The 27,582-nt window shown below is 42.0% G+C and overlaps 1 protein-coding gene across 3 annotated transcripts; it reads left to right on the top strand.

The window, feature by feature from the left end:
• Positions 1 to 25,657, top strand: LOC147321799 (uncharacterized). 3 transcript variants are annotated; one of them, XM_086305913.1, is made up of 4 exons: positions 1 to 206; positions 1,637 to 1,739; positions 3,599 to 4,195; positions 24,767 to 25,656. In XM_086305913.1, the coding sequence occupies exons 2-4, from the start codon at positions 1,722 to 1,724 to the stop codon at positions 25,454 to 25,456; spliced, it is 1,305 nt and encodes a 434-aa protein (XP_086162039.1). In that variant the 5' UTR covers positions 1 to 206; positions 1,637 to 1,721; the 3' UTR covers positions 25,457 to 25,656. The 3 variants fall into 3 exon arrangements, with proteins under 3 accessions (XP_086162039.1, XP_086162040.1, XP_086162038.1); XM_086305914.1 differs by having other exon boundaries at positions 1 to 217; XM_086305912.1 differs by lacking the exons at positions 1 to 206; positions 1,637 to 1,739 and having other exon boundaries at positions 3,551 to 4,195; positions 24,767 to 25,657.
• The last annotated feature ends 1,925 nt before the right edge of the window (positions 25,658 to 27,582 follow it).

Genomic DNA, 27,582 nt, shown 5'->3' with positions numbered 1-27,582 from the left:
TTTTTTCTTTCATGAGAAACAATTTAAGACATAAAAAAGGAATGATGACATTTAGGATATTAACCATCTAGTCCAGCAGGTGGCGGTAATGCACCTTAAAGCTTTAACCGCCAAAGAAAAACCCAAAAGAAGAAGAAGAAGCCACACAGTTCCCGCTTGTTTGTGTTTAGTTTATTGTTCTGGCTCATCTAAAGAGAAGCACTAAGGTAACTTCGATGTGAGTTCGGTCAATCTTGAGTTTAGCTCCTGAGTGAAGTTTTCTGTTGCTCTCCTTGGTCTCTGTTGTCAGTTATTTGTGAACCCTGTGAAAGAAAAAGCCTCTACATCAAGTCAAGCTGCTATAAACTAATTTACAAGAAAATATCAACAAATGCTAATGAAACACAGAGAAGAAAACAGTGGTAATATTAGAAAAAATCTTTAAAATGAGCTAAGCTTCTATTATTTTTTGGTTTGTTACTAAGCGCTAGTTAGCATCTCTGTGGCACCTGCACAGTTTTTGAATGCAGCTAGCTAACCAAGCTAGCTAGCGCCACCCTTCATCCATTTAAGGTAACTTAAATTCCAAAAATTCTGACATGTTGGCATTAAAAGCGCTATAATAAAATACATTTATGAGAAATATAAAAATAAATGTATTCCAGGCTAAAACACAGCTGCCTTTTTCTTATCAGGGCAAAGTTGTGTCGGCCCACAGGGCATGTGATTGTAAAAACTGGCCTCATTGTGAGAGGCCTGTTATTAGAATCATTTCAAAGATTATTTGATATATACTGATCAGTATTCAGCGAGTGAGTCTGCTTAACTGTTAGCAAAATAATAATGATAGGCCAGAGATACCAGAGATGCATTTTTAAAACAAATACAGCCTCGGCCCCTAAGAGGGGATCTGTGCTCTAATTTTATCACATTTAGAAGTACTGCTGATTTTTTAAGCTCCATAATTTTTTGGAGGGTGAGATAATTTTCATGTTTGCAAACAAAACTGAAATGGAGGAACAAAGATAAATAGAATAGAATACAATAGAATAGTTTTTGTTATTTTCATTGTACATATTTAACTAAATTGTGGGTGCTCCATACCAACTGTGCTTGGAAAACATTATAAATAATAAGACAGCTAGAATAAATGACAGAGAGGAGGAGTAAATACAAAGAGGAGGAAGGCACACATTAGAGGACAGGTTTCAGAATACTTGAAAGTAGTGCAGTGGACTTGATCCATGTATAGAATCCAAGTGTGAGTGGACCCCACTGTGATGAGGGTTATTCAGATCATGGCTCAGATTTCTACACCCACTCAGACAGGATAATCTTGTACGGCACACCTGATCATTTCTCGCGGCACACGTATGTGCCACGGCACAGTGGTTTGGAAACACTGTACTAGTTTTTGCAGCTCCATTGATTGTTTTGTGTTTGTTTTTGGCCAGGACATTCTTTAAACAGGAATTGCTCTCCTGGTACTGGTGTGCCATACTGCTAAATTTGGTATCGGTGCTCAAACCTTTTGTGTTTATTTCAACCAAGTTGCCCACCCAGGGAAGCTAAATATTTGTTCTTTGTGTTCTCAAATGAACATATGAGACACTTCAGTGCAGTGTGGAGTCTAACAAAGATCTATTTTGTGTCCCAGCTGATCAGCAGAAGGAGAAGAGTCTGACGGAGCAGCAGAGGAACAACAGCTACTTGGACTCAGCTCAGCCACTGCAGAGAAAACAATGAGCTCAACACAGAAGGTGACAGAAACTAGTGTTAAGAAATACTCCATTAAAAGCTGAAGTACCGATATATGTTTTATGCTAAACTAACTGAACCTTGTGCTAGGGCTGCACGATTTTTTGGCTTAGAATTGAGATCACGATTCTCTCACGATTCTCTTTTCCAGTATAAATATTTATTGCGCTTATTAACTGCACATCAACTTCGTAACAGTTGAGACTGAACATAAAAACAATAAATAAACATAAAAACAACAAATGTCTCACATTTTGTCGTTGCCACAAAATGTTGTACTGCTTGAAATTCCATCTCCACCGTTGCTCGACACTGCGTGTATAGAGCAGGCAGTGCAACAATAGAAAAATTGTTGCGGGACGGCACTGTATAGCGTTTGTCTAGGGTGTTGATCATTTTCCTAAATCCCTCGTTTTGCACAGTGTTGATGGGAGCCATATCTTTGGTCAGGTGATAAGTAATAGCCTCCGTAATTTCTTTGTGCCTGCGGAAGTTCGACGTGTATAGGGAAGCGCTGTATAAGGTTCCCGTTATTGATGTTTGGGTGGTTGACTGGAACGGATTTTCTCCTGTCACTTTCTCGTCATCCCTGACGTGCTCTCCGCTGTTTTTTCCCTGCTAATTTTAGCATCACACGGCACAGCTTCTGTATCACGTGGTATAAGGCTCCGCCCTTGTCATTTGTTGAGCAGGAAGAGTGAGCGCTTGTTTTCATGCAGATTACGTCCCGGATCAAAATGCGGTACAATCGTCGTCGTCGTCGTCATCTTTTTTTTTTTTTTTAAATCGTTGTCATTTGGAAATGAGATCGCACATAAGTATGAATCGAGATCGCGATTTTCTAATGATTAATCGTGCAGCCCTACCTTGTGCTATATTAATGTAATGTAATAATAATGTAATAATACAATGCAGTAAACAGTAAACTTACCTGCTTATCCTGCACTAACCTGCAGAGGATTTTTACAGCAGTCTTTAAATCACACTGAGACAAAATGCACATAAAGAGTTTTGTGTTTGCTGATATTTGTTGAGCTGATAGAAACGCTGCCACATAAAAAATATTACTCCATTTTTTCTTTGTTGTCTTTGTATTGCTAGATGTTGAAATACCGCGACTGCACCTTATCAGCACCTGCAGTCGTTCAGGTTTTGTGCCAAAAAACAAACACCGGCCCAATTTAACCCCTGACTAAAGCACACAGTTTTGCCTCTTTCATCTCTCATGATTAGTACATTATCATGATTGGATTTCACATGTTACTGTTTAGGTTCAAATCAATTTGATCTTTGATACCTGCAGTGATGAAATAACTCCCCTCAAATGCCTTAAACCAGAAGTAACAAGCCTATTTTGAAAAAGTAAGGAGTAGAAAATACAGAGATAATTTTTTTAATGTAGAGAGTAAAAGTAAAAAAAAAAAACCCTCAGGTTACAATCAGACTCTGACATCATCCTGCACTGAACCAAGCTAGTAACTGTTACATTTGATTCATTATCATTGAATAAATTAGACAATTACAGAATTATATAATAAGAATCAGCAACAGGAAATATAAAAAAGTACAGACCTGGTAAACATTTATTACTTTTCTGAGTGTGTTAGCATTAATATTTGTGTACAAGCAGGAGGGATGGGCATGATTTTAGAGTGTTTACAGTCATTAATTATCTTTAACACCAGGTTGGATGTAATGTGTTACTACTACCAGTAGGTGGGGATAAGAGACCTTTAAGGTGTTTGGTGCCACATTCCACCTTCAGGATTAAAACTAGTGTTAATGGAGGGAGTTTGAAGCTTCAGTTTGTTTAATGACTGCATTTCACTCACTGCCTCTGTTTGTATCTCTGTCACTGCAGGACCAACGTGGACCGAGAAGTCAGCGCTCTCAGGAGGCCGACAAACCTCACAGAAGAAAGAGAGAGAAAAAATACACCTGTAACGAGTGTGGGAATGGTTTTACTTTGAAGTTTAAACTAAAACAACATCAGCTCATCCACACTGGAGAGAGACCGTTCAGCTGTGACTTGTGTGGAAAGTCGTTTTCCTGGAAGAAAGCCCTAAAAACACACCAAGTCATCCACAGTGGAGTTAAAGCGTACAGCTGTGATCAGTGCGGCAAAGCTTTTACTCAAAAGATCAGCTTACAGAGACATCTAGTTACCCACTCTGGAGTTAAGGCATACAGCTGTGACTTCTGTGGAAAAACCTTCAGCCAGCTACGGAGCCGAAATATACACCTACGCATTCACTCCGGAGAAGATGTGTACTGGTGTGATCAGTGTGGCAAATACTTTACAACAGACACACACTTACAAAGCCACATGTTTACCCACACTGAGGAGAGACCTTATCAATGTGACCTGTGTGAGAAGACTTTTAAAACTCCACAGTACCTGAGAAAACACCAACAGATCCACACCAGAAAGAGACTCTACAAGTGCAGTTACTGTGAGGTATGTATTTTTATTTTATTCTTGTAAGTTCAGTCTGACTGTTTGGAACAAGCCTGCTCATTAAATTGTGTTAGCATGTTAGCACTGCTACTGCACCGAAGAGTAGCTCTGAGCCATTATTCAGAGTTTCATTTCACTTATGATTTTTGTTTACACGATCATGAAAAACTAAAAATGCTGAAAATTGATATGTTGCTGTTATTTAATCTTCAGGCAGCTTCGTGGTATATCATGGTGTTATTTCTGTATAAATGGCCTTTGGTTTACAGCAGCTCATTCCTCTGTCAGGTGTAAATGGAATAAAATAAAACATAAATTAAGTACAAAACCAAACCATTCAGTAATCTTCTGATATGGTTAACAAAGTTGTATCGTTACGTAATGTTTCGTAGTATTGTAGCTGTAGTATTATTGCTTTCATATAGCTTTAGTACTTTTAGTGTTAAAATAGCCATTTAATGTTATAATTGCAGTGTCATTGGGGGTAATAGTGTTTTTTTGTGTCCCAGTCAGCTGAGTGTTATAACTGCACAATTACAGTGTTTTTAATGCAGTATTAAATTAGTATTATTGCAGTGTTACAGTAGTTTAGCACTATGTTCCATCTTGGGACCCCCTCTGTTTAACATTTACATGCTCCCACTGGCACAGATTATAAAGAACAACAAAATAAACTACCACAGCTATGCAGATGACACACAAATATATATCACAATGTCACCAGGAGACCGAGGCCCTGTACAGGCTCTTGGTAAATGCATTGAGGAAATTAATGACTGGTTGTGCCACAATTTTCTCCAACTAAACAAAAACAAAATTGAAGTAATAGTCTTTGGCGCCAAAGAAAAACGATTACAGGTCACCAGAGAACTTCAATCTATACATCTAAAAACCACAAACCAGGCGAGAAATTTGGGTGTAGTGATGGATGCAGACCTAAACTTAGAAAAACACATTAAGACAATAACAAAATCAGCTTACTATCACCTCAAGAATATTTCAAGGATAAAAGATCTGATGTCTCAACAGGACCTGGAAAAACTAGTCCATGCATTCATCTTTAGTAGGCTTAATTACTGTAACAGCATCTTTACAGATCTATCTAAAAAATCAGTCAGACAACTACAGCTCATTCAGAACTCTGCTGCTCGAGTCCTCACTAAGACCAAAAAAGTGGACCACATCAGTCCAGCTCTGAGGTCTTTACACTGGCTGCCTGTCCGTCAGAGGATAGACTTTAAAGTTCTGATGCTGGCCTATAAAGCTCTGAATGGTTTAGGACCAAAATACATCAATGACCTCCTAACCCAGTATGAACCTTCCAGATCCCTCAGGTCATCTGGATCCGGTCTTTTATCAGTTCCCAGAGTCAGAACCAGACACGGAGAAGCTGCATTCAGCTTTTATGCTCCTTATATCTGGAACAAACTCCCAGAAAGCCTCAGATCAGCTGAGACACTCAGTTTATTTAAATCCAGGTTGAAGACTCACCTGTTCTCAGCTGCATTTGAATAAAGCACCAAATCCACACTTTTAAGCTTAAATTTCAAAACTTACACTAACTACTGATCTTATCTATTTCTGATTTTATCTGTTTTGATTTTATATACTGTTTTGTTTGTTTTTTAATTAGTTAAGCTTAAATTTTAAAACTTACATTAACTACTGATTTTATCTACTGTTCTGATTTTATCTGTTTTGATTTTATATACTGTTTTGTTTGTTTGTTTGTTTGTTAAGTGGGATTAGAGCTCTGGGTAGCTCCCCAGCTGGGTCTAGACTGGGTCTAGAGAGTATTTTAAATTCAGGGAATTTAAAATAGAAAGTAGCTCGTCCACAGAAGGACTGGTAGCTCCCCTTACGATAAGGGTTCAGATCGCGCGAACAGGTGTGGGATTAGAGCTCTGGGTAGCTCCCCAACTGGGTCTAGACTGGGTCTAGAGAGTATTTTAAATTCAGGGAATTTAAAATAGAAAGTAGCTCGTCCACAGAAGGACTGGTAGCTCCCCTTACGATAAGTGTCGAACAGGTCGCGCGAACAGGTGTGAAATGTGTGTGTTTAGTTAGTTTGTTTGTTTGCTTGTTTTAATCAATTTTAAATCATGCTTTTTATTTGTTTTTGTTTCTAATGTCTCTGTAAAGCACTTTGAATCACCTTGTTGTTGAATTGTGCTATACAAATAAATTTGCCTTGCCTATGTGGGTACTAGGGGTGGGGAAAAAAAATCGATACTGCGTAGTATCACGATATTTTGTTTGCTAATAATGTTCGGAGCCGGTAGCTGGCGCAAAAAGATATTTCTTGGCCAGGAGGCTCAGTGCTGGAAAAGCAACTTCATGTTCCCACCATTTGAGAGGGTCAGCATCACTCTCTACACAAACTGACAACAGGTAGCTAGAAAATTCGATTGCTTCCCTTTTTGTGAAACCAGTGTTGGTGGCTGTGCTGTGCTGGAAGAAGCTTGCCAGTGATCTCTTTTTTTTAGCTGTGTGTCCTACTGCTGCTTCTTCTCGGTCTGCAGACTCAGGCACGGCTGGATCAGTCAGCTCAGACAAACACGTACCCTGATAGCTGAGCAGAGACTCTGCCTCCAAGATGAGTTTATGTTTTAGTGCATTAATCTTCTCACTAGGGATGTATTTCGCCCTGAACCGTGGATCCACAAAAGAAGCCATGTCCAACAGGTCACTGGTGGATGGATCTGCATATTTATTGTTGAGGTAATCCACAATGCGGGTCTTGATGGATTTACACAGCTCACTATCCTCCTCTCCAGGTGCCAGGAGACTAGTGTTAAACAGGTGTAGCACAGGTCTGACATAGGACAAGGTCACATACTTCTCTCCTGAAAGTGCATCAGTGAAGTCCTGACAGGGTTTGAGAGCTTTCTGAACTGCATCCAGGACCTCTATGCCCTGCCAAGTAGGGACTAGAGGTCTGGTTTTCATGTCGACAGAGAGGACTTTAGAAAGTGCTCTTTGCTGCTCCAGAACTCTCTCTATCATGAGAAGCCTTGATCCCCAGCGAGTTGTTGCCTCTGTGAGTAGCTGGTGACTTGGAAGACCCACCTGTATTTGCACTTCAGCCAGCTCTCTTCTCTTCCTCCAGCTGTAGGAGAAGCTGCTGACGACTTTCTTACACAGAGAAATAGCCCGGGTAATGTGAGCATCATCCATAGCATGTCCTGTGACACACAAAATACAAACTTTTAAAATCACTTTAATTGTTATGTTAAGATGCAAATCACTCAAAGGCAAATTAACATCCATCTCAGTTGTATAGAATGTGATGCATAAGACTTAACAATATTTGCAAAATGTGTCGTGTATTGTATAACCTAGAAATGGTTCTAGTTAAACTATCTTGGTAAAATCACCAGATCACCAAATGATTAGAACATGTATTTTTTTTTTTTTTTTTTAAACACCTTTTAATCTCACTATGTATTTAAAAATGTATCCCTGTCTTGTCTCAGCTGTGGTCCTCATTTAGTGTCACAACTCAATCTAATACAAAGACAAATACACCCCAATACGTTTATTGGATTTAATAGGGATAGTTTATTTATTTATTCAACTAACTTTCGATTTCTAAGTGATAGATGTATATGCTGGCTATGACTTATAAAAATATTTGTCTTGTGGTCCATAGGCATGTTTAGCTCTACAAGAGACTCTATACACTTTTCATTTATTAGCGTTTTTTTTTTCAAATCAACAAATTCAGTATTGCACTTACCAATGGCCAGATGAAGCCTGTGACCAAAACACTGGATCCTCGGCCACTTGTTCAGTTGAACCGCCTTGACAATATTAGCCCCGTTGTCAGCTGTTATAGCAACCAGTCCTGTCGGGTTGAGCTTCCAGGTTTTGAGCACATCCTGCAGGGCTTCAGCTATATGCTCTCCGGTGTGGTCTTGAGGAAAGTAGCTGGTCTGGAGACAGGCAGTTTTCAGTTCCCAGTCTTCCATGAAATCTATAGTCACACTCATATATGGCTCGCACGTCCTGCTGGACCACATGTCGGTTGTCAGTGCGAAGTGAGACACTTTGGTGAGCTGGGCAGCGAGACTCTGTCTAACTTCAGTATACATTTTTGGCAGTGCTTCTCTGGTGAAGTATTTCCGGCTAGGTAACTGGTATCTTCGGTCAAGAGTTTTTAGCAGCTGTATAAAGCCCTCTTGTTCCACATTTGAGATGGGGACCATGTCTTTAGCAATATGATAGGCCACTGCTTTAGTAATTTCCCCCCACAGCACGAGTATATGAGTGTTGTAAGGTGGTCTGTTTCACGGCAGGAACCTCGGAAGACGAAAGGTTTTTAAGCAAATCTGAGACCAGAAGTTTAGGTCTAAGTTAACTGATAAATCCGCTTCCCATTTTGCAATAGGAAGTGATATTGATTCATCTGTTTTAGAAAGCATTCAGTATATTTTGGATAGTAATTTGGGGGGTTTAAGAGTAAGAAATTGAACCACACTTGGTGGTGTTTGTAGTTCAACTTGACCCGGTTTAAATTTCTTTTTTACTATGGATTTAATTTGTTGATATTCTAAAAATCTTTTCTTGTTGATCCCATATTGTGTAACTAGTCCGTCAAATGAAATAAATTCTGTTCCTTCTAGTATATGTTCTAAATATTTGATTCCTTTATCACTCCAATCTGAAAAGTTTATCATATTATTGTTTTGTAATATGTCAGGGTTGTTCCAGATAGGTGTACGTTTGCATGGGATTAATGAAGACGCCGTCAATTTTAGAAACTCCCACCATGCTGTCAGAGAAGAGCTGATGTTGATGCTTTTAAAGCATTCATGTCGTTGGATGTTTGAGCTGATAAATGGTAGGTCTGAGATCTCTAGATTATTGCAGAGTGCTTGTTCTACATCTAGCCAAGGTTCATCTAAGAGGGTGTGTTTTAGCCATCCTGAGATAAACTGAAGCCTGTTGGCTAAGAAGTAGTGCTGAAAGTTAGGCAGTTCTAGTCCTCCTTTATCCTTGGTCTTTTGTAGTGTTTTTAAGCTTATACGTGGGGGTTTATTTTTCCAAGGGAATTTGGACATACATGAATCTAAAGATCTGAACCAATCTTGTGGCGGTTTAGTTGGGATCATTGAGAATAAATAATTTATTTTTGGTAAGACCATCATTTTTATAGCGGCAACCCTTCCCATGAGTGATATGGGTAGACATTTCCATCTAGCCAGATCATCTTCTACCTTCTTTAAAAGTGGGATATGGTTTAATTTAGTTAGATCTGCAAGCTTGGGAGAAACATTAATACCTAAATATTTTATATTTCCCGATTGCAGTGGTGTAGAAGAGGAATTATGGAAGGAGCAATTAATCGGTAGGACTGTAGATTTTGACCAGTTAACTGAGTAATCTGATATTCTTGCAAAAGAGTTTATCAATTCAATCACCCCAGAGATATTGGTTTGTGAATTTTGGAGAAAGAGTAACACATCATCCGCATAAAGGCTGATTTTATGTTCCACGTTCTTGCATTTTATGCCCTTAATTACTGAATTCTGTCTAATTGCTGCTGCTAGTGGTTCAATAAAAATTGCAAATAGTGAAGGGGAGAGTGGGCATCCCTGCCTGGTGCCCCTCAAGAGACAGAAGCTGGAGGATGTCTGGTCATTTGTTCTAACACAAGCTGTTGGGGAATTATATAATATTTTTAACCAGTTTATGAAAGAGGATCCAAAACCAAATTTGTGTAAAGTTGCAAATAGAAATTTCCAGTTAACTCTGTCAAATGCTTTTTCTGCGTCTAAAGAGAATATTGTAGTTTCTAGGTTTTTACTGTATGAGTAGTCTATCAAATTAAGTAATCTACGTGTATTTGTTGATGAGTGCCTACCTTTTATGAAACCAGTTTGGTCAGGATGAATTAAGAGGGGGGTTATTTTCTCCAGTCTCTTTGAGAGAGCTTTGCAGATTATTTTAAGGTCTACATTTATAAGGGATATTGGACGATAGCTTGAGGGATATACAGGGTCTTTGCCTGGTTTTAGCAGGAGATTAATGTTTGCAGAATTCATATTTGATGGAAGTCTGCCCTTTTCTTTAATTTCCAACAACGTTCTGTAGAAAACTGGTGCTAGAATCGACCAGAATTCTTTGTAGAATTCTGCAGGAAAGCCATCTGGTGAATCCAGTGCCATTGCTTGAGTGTCCAATAATTTTGGAAGAGTTATGTTGTCCAAAAACTGATCAATTTCTTTTTTAGATGGGTTTATTTGTGGTGAATACAACGTTTTATAGAAATCCCTGAAAATGTTGTTTATTTGTATCGGATCATATATTGTGTTCCCAGATGAATCTTGAACAGCACATATAGTTGTTTTTTCTTTATTTATTTTTAGCTGGTTTGCTAGAAATTGAAGTTTTTTTTATCAATTATCTCATTTAATTCTAGTTTTGTTTTGCGTATTTTGTTCAATGTTTCCTGATCTTGGTGGGACGCGTAGGCTTCTTCTAGTGATTTGATGTTTTTTTCTAATTCCTGAATATTTTTGTTTTCTTTTTTCTTTTTATGTGATGAGAAAGAAATTATTTTACCTCTCATCACAGCTTTCCCTGCTTCCCATAGAACAGAAGCTGATGTTTCGGGAGTGTCATTATAGTTCAAATATGAAGTCCACTCTTTTTTAAAATATTTAATAAAGTCTTCATCTTTAAGTAGTGATATATTAAATCTCCAGTTTTTTCTTGGCGTAGTATTATTCTTGTGCATTAGTGTTAAAGATACAGGACCATGATCGCTGACAGCTATAGGGTGAATCTCAGTGTCTGAAATGTCGTTCAGCAGTGAGCTGCTGACCAAAAAATAATCCAGACGAGAGTAGGAGTGATGGACATGTGAGAAAAAAGTATATTCCTTACTGGTGGGGTGAAGGGAGCGCCATGCATCGCAAAGACCAAAGTCGCTCATATACTGTTTGATTATATTTATGGACTGCCAATTACGCTGAGTTCCCGCTGTATTGAGCCTATCCATGTCTTCATTTAGTCCAAGGTTGAGGTCACCTCCAAGAACAAGTGTGCCATCTAAGTGTTCAGAGAGTGCACTGAAAAAACCATGAAAGAATGAGGGATCATCAACATTTGGACCATATACACTTGCAATACATAGCTTTTTATCACGTATAGATAGTTTAATGATTAAGAATCTGCCCTCTGGATCTATAACTGTATCGAGTACTGTGAAATTAATATTTTTATGTATTAAAATTGCTGCTCCCCTTTGTCTAGAATTATAACAAGCTGAGAACACATTAGGAAACTCAGGTGTTTTAAGTTCATTCGAACCTCTAAGAGGTCTGTGGGTCTCTTGTAATAGGACAACATCTGCCTGTAGTTTTTTGAGTTGGTTAAATATTTTTAACCTCTTTTCTCTGGAGCCAGCTCCATTTATATTCCATGTAATGAACCTCAGTGTACCCATAGATGTTTGTGTATAACTAGGGATGTATGCTGTGTGCGTTGCTTAGACAGGTGGAGAGAATACGTCACTTGTTCATAAATAAAGAGAAGGAGAGAGAGAAAAAATGTGTGGCGAGATGCTCCCTGAGACTGACTTTGTGTATGCATAGTTACTAATATGAGTAGGCTTGGCTTAAGTGTGTGTGTATCTTATATGACTGTGTGCGCTGTCTGACTGATGTAAATGTGCTGCCGTTGAGTGCATGGTGCGTATGTGTCGAAATAAAGGATGTTTGTGGATGAGTGTCGAAGCAGGTGATCGAGGCAGTGAAAGGAATAAAGAAAGAAACCAAGGACAGGGGTGAGCAGCATAAAACCAAGAGGGGGAAAAGAGAGGAGGAAAAAAAAAAAAAAACGAGAAGAAAAAAAAAACAGAAACAAAACGTAAACATTCCAATTAAATCACTGACGGAGAGTGACGGTGTTAATTCTGCTATGAAATCACACTTTAAGATGCGATTTGATACTGGTAAGTTAAACAGATGTTAATGCAAGTTAGTGTGAGTGGATAGGGAAATGGTGTAGCTGATTCTTATCTGGTGTGAGGTTAATACAGCCACGGAGTGATGTTGGGGTCGCGGTGGAGCTGTCCGTCCACGTACAGCCGGTCCACAGTGATGACAGCGCGGGAGCCCTTCTGGATGAAGCCGCGTCGGATTGGGAAGAGGACCCTGCGTCGTTCCAAGATCTCTTTGGGGAACTGGTCGTTCACGCTGAAGTCCGTTCCTTTTAATTCCCTGCCGCGGCTTTTCACATGTTGCTTTTGTTTGAAGTGGCCGAATTTGGCCACGATAGGACGTGGTCTCCCGGCCGTAGCCCGAATGGGGCCGAGGCGATGTACCCGATCGAAGACGATGTTCTTCACAGTGTCCTCCGGCAGCTTCAGGTGGGTTTTGATGAAGCTTTTTACCGTGGTCTCCGCGTCCTCTCCAGCGGCTTCTGGAATACCAGAAAATACCAGATTATCACGCATGCTACGAGCTTGTAGATCGATAACTGTTTCTTTTATTTTTTTATTTTCTCTATTGAGCTGGGTAACATTATCTGTGAGACATTTCACCGACTCCCTTAGCGTGGCATTTTCAGCAGCAAGCGTTTCCACCTGCTGCTGGCTGTACTCCAGGGATTCTCGCAAGCATTTAAATTCTCGGTGAAGAATCTCCACCAAGGACAGCCTTGCGTCGAAACTGGACAATCGCTTGTCGATTGACTCCAATATGTCGGCAATATCTTTGCCGGCTGGCGATGTTGAGCCGGGGGAATCTGCCGGGCGTTGTCTTTTCGACGACGGCGTCTCAGCTTTGGCCGGGGAAGCTGCACACGGGGTCTTCTTCATCACGAGATCCTGAAAGCACTGATCGATGTAATCTTGGAGAGTCTCTAAACTCTCCTCGTTGTTCTCCAGGGTGTTGGAGATTATTTAGACAAATAGTGTTAGTTATAAGACAATTGATAAGTGTATTTGGTAATGCTGAAGCTTAAATGAATTTGTTCAAATCTAAACTACCATTTGCTTTAATTTTCCGCCAAAATCTCCAGCGTCTGACGTCAGTTACAACATGAGTCGCTTACCTTGTCCGTCACTTCCGTCACTTACTCACCTGCTCCGTCACTTACTCACCTATCCTCCTTACTCACCTATCCTCCTTACTCACCCCTGGCATCGTTGCCCACCTCTCAATTTTAAATACACGTAGACATTGAGGGCTAGCAGGAGGGACCATGCGCTTACCTGCTGCTCTCTGGCAGGTAGCTCCAAGCCCTCCTGGGTTTTAAATGCACCTTAGAACACACATGCATCAACATTACAATGAGCGGGTGGAGGGAGGTTCGGAGTCTTCTCTCACCCCCGTTCTCTGCGACCTGCTGGAGCAGGGGGGCTAGGACTAGGAGGAGGAGTTGGCCGTCCGACTGCGGTCTGGAGTGTGGAGCCTTCCTGCTGCTGCGGAGTCGGGGCGGTCTGCCTCCCCCCACCGCAGGGAAAAGGGAAACACCACCTGGGTCTGGGTGCAGTTCCCCCCTCCAGGGGCGGGGGCACCTAGACCCGGTTTGTAGAGTACGCTTGGGGAGTGTGATCGTGTGTACAACGTCTCTTTATGTCTGTCTCCACGTTGGTTGAGTGTGGAGTAAGTGCATATGAGAGCATGAGGGTGGGAATGGATGTTTGTATCTGTGTGTGCCTGTATGTCTGTGTCTATATGTCAGGTTGGGTGTCAGGCGCCACCTCTCTGGGGACATCTCAGGCCCTCCAAGGTTTGGAGGCCTATCTCCCCCTACCACCACTTCCCCTGCCAGTGGCGGACCCCCTCAGACATCGGTGCGTTGGTGGTTCTTTGTGTCCGGGGATGGGCGTCCAGGTCCGCTTATCGGGGCCTGGAGCCTGGGGCTCGCTCGGGTCACTTCGGAGGTGGGGTGCCCCCGGCCTCTCGGCCTGGGGCTCGGTCACTCAGGTGCAGCTGGCTGCCGGCGGAGCTCACGGGCGCGTCACTGCAACTCCCCCTGGCTTCTGCTCCGCGGCTGCTGAGTGAGCCCTCATCTGGGACTCTCCTCAGCTCTTTCCGGGACAATGGCGCAGCTGCCCCTCTGTTGGTCTTCCTTGGTCTCTTGTGTTCTGGGGGCCTCTGGATGTCTGGAGTTTTGATCTCCTCCACACCTGCTTCACGCCCTGGAGGACGGGGCTGTGGCCCCCCCACACCCTCTAGCAGATTATTACATGAAGGAACCTTTTAAAAAAACAAAAAACAAGCGCGTCCATGCTCACAGGTGTACACACGGGTGATCACACCCACAAACTACACCCTTTTTGGCTCCTACCTCAAAGCACACTGTGTTCTGTTGATCTTATGTGCTGCACAATAATGTTTAACATTTAGTATTTACTGTCATATTCCCATATATCATTGTGATGTTGTTTATTCTATTACTCTTGTTCTCTTCTGCTTGCTTTCTTTTTTCTTTCTCAGCAGGTGATCCAGGTGATTGATATATGCATTTTTTTTCTCTGCCCGTTCTGTTGGTTTTTGTCTTTTGCCCTTCTCCCCCGTCCCTCTTCTCAGCTGTTTCTCTTTCCCTCTTTCTTTCTCCCCTTCTTTCCCCCAGTCAAGTCTGTCCCGTATTCATTAAGTGAAAATAAAATAAACAATAAAAGGTGAATCAAATGGACCATTACGGCAAGGCTGGGATGGTCAGTTTGGTAAAGTAAATCCGTTGGGCATCTTCCTTTGCCTTTAGACAACAATTCTGATGGCAAAAGAGCCAAACGGGACAGGCCAACAAAAAAAAAAAAAAAAAGGAACCTCGGAAGACTTTGCGGTCTGGGCTACAGCACGCAATTTCACACACTCTTCATACTGCACTTTATGGCGCAGTTGTAAATGGTGGAAAAGATTAGTGGTGCTCGAACCTTTCGTTGCGACGCTTTTTCGACATTCTCTACAGAATACATTACAGGGAGTGCAGAATTATTAGGCAAGTTGTATTTTTGAGGAATAATTTTATTATTGAACAACAACCATGTTCTCAATGAACCCAAAAAAACTCATTAATATCAAAGCTGAATGTTTTTGGAAGAAGTTTTTAGTTTGTTTGTAGTTTTAGCTACTTTAGGGGGATATCTGTGTGTGCAGGTGACTATTACTGTGCATAATTATTAGGCAACTTAACAAAAAACAAATGTGTAAAATGTAAGAACATAGAACATAAAATCAGTCTATGCGGATGATGTGTTGCTTTTTCTGCAAAACACACAAACCAACCTCTCTGAGGTAATTACTCTAATAAACTGGTTTTCAAGAGTTTCAGATTATTCAATTAACTGACCAAAATCTACAGTTCTCCCCATTAACTGCTCCTTCCATAATTCTTCCTCTGCCCCACTACAATCCGGAAATATTAAATATTTAGGTATTAATGTTTCTCCTAAGCTTTCAGACTTAACTAAATTAAACCACATCCCACTTCTAAAGAAAGTAGAAGGCAATCTGACTAGATGGAAATCTTTACCCATATCACCCATGGGAAGGGTCGCCACTATAAAAATGATGATCTTGCCAAAAATAAATTACTTGTTTTTGATGATCTCTAACAAACCATCACAAGATTGGTTCAGATCTCTGGATTCATATATTTCCAAATTCCTTTGGAAAGATAAACCCCCGCGTATCAGCTTAAAAACGCTACAAAGAACCAAGGATAGAGGACGATTAGATCTGCCTAATTTTCACCAATACTTCTTAGCCAACAGGCTTCAGTTCATCTCAGAATGGTTAAAACATACCTTCTTAGATGAGTCCTGGCTAGATGTTGAACAGGCACTCTGCAAGGATCTAGAGATTTCAGACCTACCATTTATTAGCTCAAACATCAAAAGACATGAATGCTTTAAAAGTATCAACATCAGCTTTTCTCTGACAGCATGGTGGGAGTTTCTAAAAATAACGGAGTCTTCATTAATCCCATGCAAACGTACACCTATCTGGAATAACCCTGACATATTACAAAACAATAATATGATTAATTTCCCAGAATGGAGTTGTAAAGGAATTAAATACTTAGAACATATATTAGAGGGAACAGAATTTATTCCATTTGACAGACTAGTTGCACAATATGGGATCAACAAGAAAAGATTTTTAGAATATCAACAAATTAAATCCATAGTAAAAAAGAAATTTAACCTCAGTCAAGTTGAATTACAAACACCACCAAGTGCGGCACATTTCCTTACTCTTAAATCCCCCAAATTATTATCTAATATATACAGAACACTTTCTAAATTAGATGAATCAATATCCCTTCCTATTGCAAAGTGGGAAGCAGATTTATCAGTCAGCTTAGACCAAAACTTCTGGTCTCAGGTATGCTTAAAAACCTTTAAATTGATTAAAAATCCCAGTCTGCAATTAATACAATACAAAATACTACATAGAGTGCACTATACAGGTCATCGGATGTTCAAGATGGGCTTTACATCTTCCAACAACTGCTCACACTGTCAAGGCAATACACCAGACAATTACTACATTCACGCTCTTTGGTTCTGTCCACCAGTGCAGAAGTTTGGGCACGAGATATGTGAAGACTTATCAAAGTGTCTGAAATGTAAAATTCCAACCTCCCCTTTAGTATGCTTGTTGGGAAAACTGGATGAGGTCACTACAGAAACTAATACAGTCCACATGGTTTTTACTGCCCTATGCATCGCCAAGAAAACGGTCCTCATGAACTGGAAAAATAAAAATAATCTTAATTCTAGCCAATATAGAAACCTTCTAATAGATCACATTAGTCTCGATATAGCCTCTGCCACCACATTAGATCAATCCCTCTGGGCTCCTTTGATCGGCTCCATCACCTAGCGGGGGTAGGGGGTCGTGGTTTGGTCCCGCCTTAGCTACTGTGGTTGATATGGAGTTGGGACGGGCTTAGGGTGCCTGGAGGACCCCTAGAGACGTTATCCCTGGAGGGCTTAACCCGGGGGTTGTGTTCATAACCTGGTTAGTGGCTCTGGTCACTCTTAGAGGTTGTTCTCCTCGTGGCTGCGTGCAGCGGGGCTGGAGGATGGTCTGTACTGGTGGACGTAGGTTACTGGCCTGGTGGCCTGGCTGCCCTTGAGTGGATCCGGGGCAGGCGTGGGGGTTTGGGGTTCGGGGGTGCTTCGCCTCCGTGCTGGGGCTCTGGCTGGGCCTTGGGGGCTTCGGTCCTCGTCGGTGTGTCACCGAGGTTGTGAGCGGGTGGGTGCACGGGGGCTCAGCCCTGACGCAGGGGGCCTCTTGTGCATTGGCCTAACTGGGGGGCTCTTCAACTGGCGGGGAGGTTGTTCCGTTGCAGGTGGGGGAGAGACATAGGAGAGGTGGAGAATAAACTTAACCTGGGTGTCTGTTGTCTTGTGTAGTCTGGGAGACGATTGAATGTTGGGGTGCGTACAGTTTCCTCTGCGGTGGGGTAGGGTGGGCTGCCCCGGGTCCTGTGGGGCTTGGCAGTGCTACTGTAGGCCCGGTCTGGATGGACCTGGGCTCCCTTGCCTTGGTGGGTACCAGAGGACGGGGGTGCCTACTGGGGTCAGCGGGGGAGCTGGCCCTAGGGAGGGGCATCCTCCCCTCCCTCCTTTTCCTCCCCATCCCCGGCTACCTCCCTCTTCCCGCTCCACCACACTCACCCACACAGGTAGGGCCTTGGGGTGCGGGTGTGTCACGAGGGTGCAGGGGAGACATTCCCCCCCCCCCCCTGTCCCCTTCTGGCCACCTGTGCCTCAATTTTATCTCACAACTTAGACATCCACATTACTTACACTCTCATAACACACACATATATATATAGGGCCTTGAGGGTGGGCACGTTAACGGCGTCCAGTGGACGGTCTGTGTACTCAAACCTACCTCTGGCGCTGGTGCCCACCTCTCAATTTTAAATCCATGTAGACATTGAGGGTTCTCGGGAGGGGCCGTGCTAACTCTAGCAGCAGCACCATGCTCTCCCTTGTTTTAAATGCACTTTAGAACAACACGCAGCAACACTACACATGAGCGGGAGGAGGGAGGTATGGGGTCTTCACACACCCCCGTTCTCTGCTAGTCATCGGGGCGGGGGGGCTGGGAGGAGATGTTGGCTGTCCGATTGGCCTCCCTGCTGCTGCGGAGCCTGGGACGGTCTGCTTGCCTCCACCCCGGGGGGAAGGGTAACATCTCTTGGGTCTGGGTTCCTTACGTTGGGTGAGTGCTGAGTGTTTGTATATGTGTGCATGAGGGTGGGAATGCATGTTTGTGTCTGTGTGTGCTTGTTTGTCTGTGTCTATATGTCAGGTCGGGTCTTAGACTCCACCTCTCTGGGAACTCCCAGGCCCTCCAAGGCCTATCTCCCCTCACCACACTCCCTGCCGGTGACTGATGCCCTCAGGGGTCGGTGCATTGGTGGTTCTTGGTGTCCGGGGCTGGGCACTCAAGTATGTCCTGGCTCACTCCCGGTGGCTACCTGGCGGGGCCTGGCGCCTGTTGCTCGGTCAGGCCTCCTCCGGGGTGCGGGGGGCCCTCGGGCCTCCGGCCTCTGGGCCTGCAGCTCGGTTCACTCTGGCACAGCTGGCTGCCGGCAGAGCCGGCGGGCACGCCGGTGCAGCCCCCTCTAGCTTCTGCTTGGTGGCTACTGGGTGACGCCTCGTCTGGGGATCCTCAGCCCTTCCCATGAGGGTGGCACAGATGCCCCTCCGGTGGTCCTCCTTGGGCTCTCGCACTCTGAGGCCTCTGGATGTCTGGGGCCTGGATCTCCTCCATGCCTGCTTCATGCCCTGGGGGACGGGGCTATGGCTCGCTACATCATCTTGCAGACCATTACATGTGGAAACCATTTGAATACAAGCGCGCTGATCCACACAGGTATGCACACGGATGTTCACTGCTCGTAGACTTAAATTACACCTTTCTTGGCTGCTACTTCAAAGCACATTGTGCGCTGTCTGTCCTGCGTGCTGCACAACAACATTGAATATTTAGTATTTACTGCTGTTTACACTTAGCTAGATTAATGCGATGGTGTTGTGTTTAGTATGTTGCTTTGGTTTTTTTTTTTTTTTTTTTGCTTGTTTTCTATTCTTCTTCTCTCAACAGGTGATCCAGGAGATTTTTTTTCCTCCCCCCCTTTCTCACTGTCCCTCTCCCCTTCCGTTTTTCTTTTCCTTCCTCTTTCTCTCTCCCTTTCCTATCCCTCACTCATGTCTCTCCCGTCTGTAACATCTGAAAATAAAATATAATAAATAATAAAAACAAAGGTCGATCAAATGGACCAATACGGCAATGCCACGATGATCCATTTGGCAAAGTAAATCCATTGGGTATCCTTGTTGGTCTTCAGACAACAATTCTGATGGCTAAAGAACCAAATGGGACAGGCAAAAAACAAAACAAAACAAAACAAAAAAACAAAAACAAAAATATACCCATTTCAATTATTTATTTTTACCAGTGAAACCAATATAACAACTCCACATTCACAAATATACATTTCTGACATTCAAAAACAAAACAAAAACAAATCAGCGACCAATATAGCCACCTTTCTTTGCAAGGACACCCAAAAGCCTGCCATCCATGGATTCTGTCAGTGTTTTGATCTGTTCACCATCAACATTGCGTGCAGCAGCAACCACAGCCTCCCAGACACTGTTCAGAGAGGTGTACTGTTTTCCCTCCTTGTAAATCTCACATTTGATGATGGACCAGTACTCCACCTCCACCTTGCTGGCATCTGAGTCGGACTGGAGCTCTCTTCCCTTTACCAATCCAGCCACGGGCCCATCCATCTGGCCCATCAAGACTCACTCTCATTTCATCAGTCCATAAAACCTTAGAAAAATCAGTCTTGAGATATTTCTTGGCCCAGTCTTGACGTTTCAGCTTGTGTGTCTTGTTCAGTGGTGGTCGTCTTTCAGCCTTTCTTACCTTGGCCATGTCTCTGAGTATTGCACACCTTGTGCTTTTGGGCACTCCAGTGATGTTGCAGCTCTGAAATATGGCCAAACTGGTGGCAAGTGGCATCTTGGCAGCTGCACGCTTGAATTTTCTCAGTTCATGGGCAGTTATTTTGCGCCTTGGTTTTTCCACACGCTTCTTGCGACCCTGTTGACTATTTTGAATGAAACGCTTGATTGTTCGATGATCACGCTTCAGAAGCTTTGCAATTTTGAGACTGCTGCATCCCTCTGCAAGATATCTCACTATTTTTAACTTTTCTGAGCCTGTCAAGTCCTTCTTTTGACCCGTTTTGCCAAAGGAAAGGAAGTTGCCTAATAATTATGCACACCTGATATAGGGTGTTGATGTCATTAGACCACACCCCTTCTCATTACAGAGATGCACATCACCTAATATGCTTAATTGGTAGTAGGCTTTCGAGCCTATACAGCTTGGAGTAAGACAACATGCATGAAGAGGATGATGTGGACAAAATACTCATTTGCCTAATAATTCTGCACTCCCTGTATTCTGCTGCTCATCTGACACTTTGAACCCGAACCATCTCCAAATAATTGAGCCATTGGATTTCTTTTTTCCGACGAGCTCCTCTTCGCTAGCTCCTGTGTCCATCTTGTTGCCAACTGGAGGTGTAGCGATGGGGGAGGGGGTTTGTGTTCAGTGAGGGTGAGAGGCGGGGCAAACAAACCCAGACGAGAGAGAGGCAAAATAGCGGCTCCACAAGTGTAATTATAACCAACATAGACTATATCGATATAAACGATATTGTCACAGCTTATGTCTTGTATAATATATCGATATTTTAAAAAAAAAAAAACGATATATCGCCCAGCACTAACAAGGATGGAACAAATGAGATGGATATGACACACAGGATTTGCAAGGTGTGTCGTATGAAAATAAAGCTCTGGGAATACTACGAACATGAGGGCCGATCTTACACGGCACCATCCAAAAATAGCATTAACCGCGGACGGGAAAGCTAGCTTTGAATCAGCTCCACTGAAAAATCAACCAACGCTGGACACTCTTAGCTTAGCAAAGCTATCTCCCAATTCAGAGCGAGCTAAGAAAAGAACACAATCTATCACGTACTTCATCTGCAAAGACCTGCGTCCTTACAACATTGTGGAAAACAAGGGCTTTTCTTACATGATCAAGACGCTGGAACCCAGGTATGTGATACCATCACGACGTTTTTTCATGGACACAGCCGTACCCAATCTCTACATAGATGTGAAGCGTAAAGTTGAGGAAAGTTTGAGCACAGCAGAAAGGGTTGCATTAACTTGCGACGCATGGACCTCGCGGGCTGTGGATTCATATGTGACTATAACAGCTCATTATCTCACAGCGGACTGGCAACTGCTGTCTTACGTTCTCCAAACTCGAACATTACATGAAAGTCACACCGGAGCGAACATTGCAAATCTCCTGCAAAATGCAGCACAGGAATGGGGGATTGCCGACAAAAATCTGGTGGTTGTCACCGACAATGCTTCTAATATGACAATTGCCACTCAGCTAGCGGGATACCTGCATGTGAAGTGTTTCGCCCATATGCTCAACCAGGCATCACAACGAGCCTTAAACCTGCCTGCAGTAGCCAGGGTCTTGGGGAGAGTGCGGCGCATAACTGGGTTTTTCAATAGAAGCACAGTGGCAAACCACGCTCTGGAGCAAAAACAGAAAATATTACAGCTCCCGACTCACAAGCTCAAGCCTGACGTCTGCACAAGATGGAACAGTGCTTATGACATGCTCCAGCGTTTCCTTGAACAACAACCTGCGATTTGTGCAGCGCTGCTGTCTCCTGAAGTCAGAAAGAGTAGCACAGATATCTTTGCTCTAAACGAGACGGATATTGGGAACACTGAAGAAATTGTCCGGGCCTTGAAGTCAATGCAAGTCACGACTACTGTGATGTCTGAGGAAAAGAATCCTACTCTGTCTCTCGTAGCACCGCTGCTATCTCTTACCGTACACTACTAAATCCCCATTTGCACTATTTGCCTATTTTGCACCACTATGCCTTCTTACTTGAATATTGTATATTGCATAGCTTTTTTTTGTTATACGTAAAATTGTATTGTATTTATTTAAATTTATTTAAATTTTTACTTTTTAATTATTTTATTTGCATTTTTCTAATCACTAGGGTTTGAGAGTAACGCAATTTCTATTCTGTGTATGTCCTGTACATGTGGCAGAATTGACAAATAAAGTTGACTTGACTTGACTTGACTTGCTAGCACAGCTGTTGCACGACACCCAAGACAACATTGGTGACACAGCGCTGGTCAGAAACATCAAGCAAAGTATCAGTCAAGATCTTAAGAAGAGATATGCCAGCACAGTCGAGAGGAACACCCTCTACACAGCATCAGCTCTTGACCCACGCTTTAAAACCCTGCCGTTCCTGTCACTGGAGGAAAGACAGGAAACCTATGCAAGAGTGGTTGCTGAGGCTATAACCCTTCAGGTAAGCAAACATTCTGGTGTTATAATTTAAATAACTTACGTACAATATTAGTAGATCTGTGATATTTTTGTCATATTGGTAATATTCTATTTAACAATTAAATACATTAATTATAATTTGCTAACATATTACTGCATACTAAAAGATATGAAATATTTATTTTCTCCCTCTCTCTGTATGTGTGTGGGTTTTCTACAGGAAGAAAAGAGGCAGCAGCCCATGAACATCATGAGAAACCTGACGAGACTGAACAAAATCCCAGACCCCCTCTCATACCAGCCAAGATGAGGAAGTTTTGTGGGTTAACAGACTTGCTTGGTCAGACTTATGGTGATGTTGGAGCCCCACCAAAATCATTATCTGCCACAGCTGAGGAGGAGGTGAAAAGATACCAGGAGGTCATGTCACTTGCACTCACAGAAGACCCACTAAGCTGGTGGAAATCCCATGAGGAAGTCTATCCTTTCCTGGCCACGCTGGCAAAAAGATACCTTTGTATCCCAGGTACTAGTGTCTCGGCTGAAAGAGTCTTCTCAACCGCTGGAGACATCATCACAGCAAAACGGAGCACTCTGACTTCAGAGCATGTTGATCAGCTCCTTTTTCTGAGCAAGAATGCTGACATTGCTTCACTGTCCAAATGTGTTTAACTTTTTAGGGCAGCAACAAACAGGACAGTTTACTTATTTTAATTTAAGAAATGTTTTATTTTATTTAAATTTAAAACTTTTTTATTTAATGTAAAATTATATTTTGTTTTAAGCTATAATTGTACCAGATATTTACGTTCAGTTAAGTTAGTTACTAGACTGTTATACAAACCGTTCACTTTGTCAGCAATAAAACTGACTGACATGAAAGACTGAGTGTGAGACTTTATTATTAGATAAAATGAATATTGATAAAGTTTACCTTTATGGACAAAATCTGCAGTAGAAAAAAATATGTGATAAATCACAAAATATCGTATTGCAATACCCAGAATATTGCAAAAATATATATTAAAAAAAAATCGCAATAATATCGTATCGTGAGTTAAGTATTGTGATAATATTGTATCGTGGGGTTTATGGTGATTCCCACCTCTAGTGGGTACCCTAAAAACATTAGTGTGGTAGTACTTAAGTGTAAGTGTTGCACACTTGGACAAATGACACTTCCAGGCGTGCATGAGTTCAGAATCGTTCTCTTTACTTGCTCTTTTGCAACTGCAAATACAAAACACAAGCACTTCAGTTCAGCGTAGCTGCGCTCTGCAGGCTATCTGTGCAGTAGAACACACGCGACCATTTTACATATAACTACTGAACACGTGTTAACAAAGTACTCATTTACTCAGTATTTTCCCACCAATGTTCATATTACAATATTCTGCACACTCGTATGCTCCTCCAACTAGTATTGTTGCGCATGGAGACTACCCTCTCGATCCCCTCATTTGCGATGTGACATCCCGTTTAACACCAGTTCAGGTACATCATGTAAATCACAAACTCCGACATTAGCGGTGTGTTCCATTAATGACAGTACCATACTCTAATACATTTCTCATACGTCAACATCATTCCGTTTATCAACACATAACTTGTGCTCACCTGCAAATACAAAACACAAGCACTTCAGTTCAGCGTAGCTGCGCTCTGCAGGCTATCTGTGCAGTAGAACACACAGGACCCCAAGGCTGCCCGATTCAGTGCCTGCGTGAGCCCGAAGCTGCCCGTTTCAGTGCCTGCGTGAGCACCACCCGTGGGAATCATCATTGATCAGAGTATCCTAGCTATATTGCCAGTTATCACAGTATGTGTCAGAAATAGTAATACAGAACTGAACGCATAACATAACAATGATAAGAATGCATGAGATTATGGAGGGGGGGCAATATCTATTACAATACTTCCATCTGTGCCCACCCATTACATGAGTCCCACATAAGTCAGATGTTACTGTAATATTAAATAAGTATTGCTGTAGTATTATGGTGGTAGTATTGTAGTTATCGTAGCCCAGTAAACTGAGTGTGTTAATTGAAACAATTAAATATAATTGGACGTCCGCAGAGATGCTCTTTATTTCAGGCGACGTTCAGGATAAAAGTGTTGAAGGACTGACTTACACTGTCTTTGTGTCTTTGTTTAGAAGCAGAGCGACACAGATGGATCCACTTCTCAACCTTGTCATCGCTGTGGTGGTGGGAAAGACTTTCGTTGTGACATCTGTGGAAAAACTTTCAGTCAGCAAGCCGGCCTAAAAATACATCAACGTAAACACACTGGAGACAAACTGAAATACTGCAAAGAATGTGGGAGAAGCTTCCCCACATCAGGTGACTTAAAACGACACAAACTCTTTCACAGTGGTGTCAAAAAGCACCTCTGTGATCAGTGTGGGTCATCCTTCACCACTGCAGGTCACCTTAAAACACACAAACGAGTCCACACAGGAGAGAAACCATACATGTGCAGACACTGTGACAAAAGCTTCTCACGTTCAGATAATTGTAACGAGCATGAACGTACACACATGGAAGGAAACTACAGCTGTGAGCAGTGTGACAAGAGCTTCAAAAATCTCAGTTCATACTCTGCACACAAACGATCCCACGTTACTAATAAACTGTTTCACTGTTACCAATGTGCCCAAACATTCACTTCATTATCTGCTCTGTGCAAACATCAGCGGGATCACGCAGGGCTGAAATCGTTCCCATCACAGGATCAGAGTGAATCTGAAGAGAGAGAAACATCCTCTTCTGGTTTCAGAGTCCAACTTAAAACCCTGGAGATCAGGCTCCACAGAGTTCAGATAGACTCTGCTGTAAAGATCTAATGAAGCAGCTATGAATGAAAATGTTCCCGTAGTTCCATTTGAATCTTTGTAAACTGTTCTTCTGTGGTGTTTGTGTTCAGTGGTTACCTTTTTTTTCAGTGATTTCCGTTTTCTTTCTCAAAAGTTCAATGAAAAATCAGTTCCCTGTTCTTAAGTTTTTATTGAATTTATTTTGTTAAATAAAGTTAAATGAAGTTAAGAAATGTTAAATAAAGGAATAATTTAATGACAAAGATTTTGAGCCATGATGTCATTTCCTTATGAAAAATCTGTCCTGAAAAATAAGATCTTTAAAATCTTTTATCTTTTATCAAACTTGCTGTAGGTATGAAAACTTCTGATTTTCTGTTTAAGCTGTCAAAACGATTCATTTTGGAGAATAATCTTTTAAAGTTGTGGTTTCACTTGCTCAATTTATCAGCGTTTCCTGATACAAGGCAGGATGGATCCATGCTTTTGTTGTTTAAGACAAATTCTGGCACTAAAATCTGAGTGTTGCAGAAATTGAGACCCATCAGACCAGGCAGCATTTTTCAATCTTCTATCGTCCACTTTAGTTCAAAAATCATTTCATTTTCTATAAGAATGTCATTAAAAACCTGTGAGAGTGCTGTTTCAGTGGAATGTAAATGTTTAAAACTAGATTAAAAAACCTCCATAATACCATTAGTATCAAAATTGTATTGAATTGGGTAAATACTATGTTCTGGGAGTTTTGAGCAATTTGAGCAAACTGAGGGTTCAAGGAAAGTTTTTTGTAATAAAGGATGTACAATTGCATGTTTAAAACCATCGCGAACCACACTGGAAGTCATACTGCTATTTATAACGGCAAGGACTGAGGTTCCAATCGAGGGAAAAACCTCTTTAAAGAGCCATGCAGGGATAACATCCAGGGCTCGCAAAATTTTAAAATCCCTGGTAGCCCTTCGGGCAGGCACTCTTTAGTTTTTGTTAGCCCGAAATAAATTTGAGTAGCCCGAATAAAAAAAGATTGTTTTTATTGTATAATATTGTAAAGGAAACAAAACATCAATCAAAAAATTGTTAAAACACAAATTACAACAACTGTGTAAACATTACAATCAACTCAAATATCTGGTTCTAATTAAACAGAATTTTCTGTGAACTTGTTAGAACTGTGTAGAACATGAATTAGTCTGTGTCAGATCCTGAATCTGAAATTTCCACTGAAGTCTCGGATGAGAAAATGCCACTCGACGTTGAGGGCATAGCATCTCCTTCATCAGCTTTCTCTTCGTGTGCATTGCCCTCCATTTCACTGCTCTTTGTTCTTGTCGGGGTTTTATGATCCAGGTGTCTTGAACCTTTTCCAGAAAACATCCAGAAACGAATCGACTTGTCAGGGCAAAAAGATTCAACTGTTTCCCCATTAATGGAGAGTTGCATGCAGTCATTCAGTGTTTCAGGGTGTAGAGAGGTACGATGTGTTGTCTTCACTCGGTTCATGCAAGAAAATCCTCTCTCACAGATGGCTGTCGATGGACTAAGTGTCAACATTAATTTCACCAGCAACAAGATATGAGAGAGGTGTTCTGGATTCTCAGAGAGGAGATCTCTGTACAAGCAATCTACTTTGCGACCCCGGCGTTCTGCAAGCCACACTTTTAGATCCATCCATTCTTGTGGAATTTTCTCTTTCTCTTCTGCATCTAGCAAACAGGCAAAATGTGTGACAAGATAATCCACCTCTTCATCCCCATAATTTGCTAGTTCTTCTCTGGGGTAGGGAAGAGTGGAAGGGTCAAAAACCTTGAAACAAGAGAGAGGCTTTTCATGGAGATTTTTAAATCTGTTGTCCATGTACTTGACTGTGTTGTCAATAATCTTCTGGATCTCTGCACCAAAGGTGTCTTTGTCTGTTCCCTCACCTCTTCTAGCAGGTCACTGACTTTTTGTTAGCTGAGTTCCACAGTAGCAAATGCTACCATCCTGGTTCGCTGTGAACTTTGTGTCCAAGGTTTTCTGATATTCGCCTGGTTTTGTTTTTGGGCTGAGTAAGCGTGATGTTGTGCTCTCAACTAACTGATTTGTTCGTGTGATGTTTAGGTTATCATGCTGAAAATCAGTAGAGCACTTGGATAAGATGGTACTGTAGTCCAACA

This window comes from Aulonocara sp. 'chitande type north' Nkhata Bay, linkage group LG9 (assembly GCF_057382095.1).
Source record: "Aulonocara sp. 'chitande type north' Nkhata Bay isolate Kocher_YH1m ecotype deep benthic linkage group LG9, A_spYH_male_GT1.1, whole genome shotgun sequence".
NCBI classification, from domain to species: domain Eukaryota; kingdom Metazoa; phylum Chordata; class Actinopteri; order Cichliformes; family Cichlidae; genus Aulonocara; species Aulonocara sp. 'chitande type north' Nkhata Bay.
Note: the sequence above shows the minus strand (reverse complement) of the source record. Positions and strands in the feature narration are given on the sequence as shown.